The sequence below is a fragment of the Aplysia californica genome, unplaced genomic scaffold (assembly GCF_000002075.1).
Source record: "Aplysia californica isolate F4 #8 unplaced genomic scaffold, AplCal3.0 scaffold00239, whole genome shotgun sequence".
NCBI classification, from domain to species: Eukaryota; Metazoa; Mollusca; class Gastropoda; order Aplysiida; family Aplysiidae; genus Aplysia; species Aplysia californica.
Genome location: NW_004797509.1, coordinates 895,884 through 899,213, shown reverse-complemented (window position 1 = coordinate 899,213; position 3,330 = coordinate 895,884). Strand labels below are relative to the sequence as shown.

Genomic DNA, 3,330 nt, shown 5'->3' with positions numbered 1-3,330 from the left:
ATATATATATAGATAGATAGATAGATAGATAGATAGATAGATAGATAGATAGATAGATAGATAGATAGATAGATAGATAGATAGATAGAGATATATATATATATATATATATATATATATGCAATTAATATTCAACTATTTATTAATGTTTGCATTCAGTCAATGTACTAATATTTTCAAGATTTAATTCAATAACCAATCCATGCTTCGTCATTCATTTCTTTTCTCATCTGTTCACTCCCTTCTTCATCTTTTTATTAAAACAGTCAAGCAGGGGTGGGGTTAGGGAGGGAGTTGGAGGAGGGGTCCTCTCACCTGTAAAGGACAGACGCATCAGACTCGTATTTAATACTTCCATAGTCGTTTTTACGAAAAGAGTGGATGACACAGCTAAACTTTTCTTCGTCTCCAATATAAACGGGGTCCATTATTTTGATTGCCAAGTAAGCTCTGTAGGATTTATTGTCCACTTTCCTTTCGGAACAATCCTCTTTTGCTTTCTGGGAAAAGAAAGAAAAAAAAAAGTTTTGAGAAATTTGGGTCTGAAGGTCTCACAACACCATCACCACTACCACGGCCACCACTTTTTAGCATTAGAGATGTGGTGTGTGTGTGGGGGGGGGGGTCTAGTGGTTAGGCTCTCGGGCTTGCAACCGTTAAGTCGTGAGTTCGAATCCTGTCAGGGGTCCGACGTTGTGTCCTTAGGAAAAGCACTTTACACGAATTTGCCTCACTTCACCCAGGCGGGAATGGGTACCCAGCAATAGACAGCTAAAGATCTTGTTAGTTGTTAGTATTTGAGGGCTTCTCGGGAAGCTGAGAATATTAATTCTGAGTATTCCATGGTCTACATGGGTAAAAGTTTAGTGTAAAGCGCATAGGGCTTGTTGTTGAGCAGGGGTACGCGGTATACAAATGCTTTTTTTTAAAAACATTTTTTTACTATTATTATTATTATTATTATTATTATTATTATTATTATTATTATTATTATTATTATTATCATCATCATTATTATTATTATTATTATTATTATTATTATTATTATTATTATTATTATTATTATTATTATTATCATTATTATTATTACTATTATTGCATATTCAGTGGCGTCCATTAAATATATGTCCATTCCACCAATGTTGGAGCACCTAAATACACGCGCGAACACATTTTTACATTTCATTGTTTTCATACAATTTTGCCAAGCCTGATTTTTTTAGGTCAGTTTTGAATGACCATGTTACTGCGAGCACCTCTTAAATTAGATGAAATATTAATGTGTCTGATGATGCATATTTCATTTAGCTTTAATTTGGCATACTGCCTGAGTGGGTTAAAGTGCAAGGCTTTAACACAATGATTGGGTGATTACATTTTCAAGCTTCTTTTGGATGCTACTATACATTGAAACACCCGTGCCATCATCTCTTATTGGTCCATAGCTAACCTCTATAATATAATACAATATTCTATACATATTATGTATATTATTATTTCATAGAAGCTGTTCCCCTGTCCACCATCAGGGGACATGCTGGGTGAGTATAGAGTCCGATCATAAATAATAATAATAATAATAATAATAATAATAATAATAATAATAATAATAATAATAATAATAATAACAACAACAACAACAAAAATAATAATAATAATAATAATAACAACAACAACAATAATAATACTAATAGATAGATAGATAGATAGATAGATAGATAGATAGATAGATAGATAGATAGATAGATAGATAGATAGATAGATAGATAGATAGATAGATAGCATGCATTTGTATAGCACCGATCCCCGCTCAACAGCAAGCCCTATGCGCTTGACAATCTATAATACTATTACCTCAGCAGCAGACCTGAGAGCATTCTGAAACAACCTCAACTTCCCGGGAAGCATATAGTGCAAGCAGCCATTAATAAGAGCTAAAACACTAACATACTTACACGATCTTTCGCTGTCTATGGCCGGGTACCCATTCCCACCTAGGTGACGTGAGGAAAATTCGAGTAAAGTGCCTTTCCCAAGGACCCAACGTCGGCCCCCGAACCCGCAAACCTCACGATTACGAGTCCGGTAGCCTAAACTTGAAAGGCTTTACCGTAAATATTGTTCACACACTTGGTTTGATACTTTGTAACTTTTTCCGATGCTTCAACAACAAACATGCTCATTCTTTTCTCAGTGAAAAACAAAGACAAACAGACTCGAAAATAAAAACAAACAGATAATGAAACAAAGACAAGCAGACATGGAAACAAAGACAAACAGACATGGAAAGATAGACAAACAGACATGGAAAGATAGACAAACAGGCATGGAAAGATAGACAAACAGACATTGAAAGATAGACAAACAGACATGGAAACAAAGACAAACAGACATGGAAAGATAGACAAACAGACATGGCAAGATAGACAAACAGACATTGAAAGATAGACAAACAGACATGGAAACAAAGACAAACAGACATGGAAAGATAGACAAACAGACATGGAAAGATAGACAAACAGACATGGAAACAAAGACAAACAGACATGGAAAGATAGACAAACAGACATGGAAACAAAGACAAACAGACATGGAAAGATAGACAACAGACATGGAAACAAAGACAAACAGACATGGAAAGATAGAGAAACAGACATGGAAATAAAGACAAACAGACAAGGAAACAATAACAAACAGAAGATAAGAAAAGACAGACAACAGACAAGAAAACAAAGACAAACAGACCCGGGAAAACAAAACCCAGGGAAGGACACAAATACAGGCATGAAAAAAAAGACAGATAGAGAAAGAAACAAATACAAACAGACATGAAAAAAGACAGACAGAGAAGGTAACAAATACAAAGAGACATGAAAAAAACGACAGACAGAGAAGGGAACAAAGATAAACAGACAAGGAAACAAAGAAAGAAGCGTGTCACCATGAAGCAATGCGTGGCCTCCACTCCCTCAGCCTGGTTTCCGGTGTAGGTGTTTGTCCACGACACTCGCCTGTAGGCCACCAGCTCACCGTCCTTATCTGAACAAACAAACACAACAGGAGTTTAATCTACTTTGTTACAGTTTAGTTTTAGTTAATAATAATAATGATAATAATAATAATAATAAAAATAATAATAATAATAATAATGATAATAATAATAATAATAATAATAATAATAATAATGATGATGATGATGATGATGATGATGATGATGATGATGATGATGATGATGATGATGATGATGATGATGATGATGATTATGATGATGATGATGATGATGATAATACATTAATAATCTTACTTCTACTGGAGCTAAGGCCAAATTTT

At 34.3% G+C, this 3,330-nt stretch overlaps 2 protein-coding genes across 2 annotated transcripts in view; one reads left to right on the top strand and one right to left on the bottom strand.

Annotated features, from left to right (window-relative positions):
- The window catches only part of LOC101852414, a 34,690-nt gene that overhangs the window by 6,266 nt on the left and 25,094 nt on the right, over window positions 1–3,330 (top strand). The window lies entirely within an intron of this gene.
- Window positions 1–3,330, bottom strand: part of LOC101852632 — a gene marked incomplete at its 5' end in the record, with an annotated part of 16,224 nt that overhangs the window by 3,541 nt on the left and 9,353 nt on the right. The window contains 2 exon segments of the mRNA XM_005100192.3: window positions 316–500; window positions 2,942–3,039. Of these exon segments, the coding sequence (XP_005100249.2) occupies window positions 316–500; window positions 2,942–3,039 (283 nt within the window).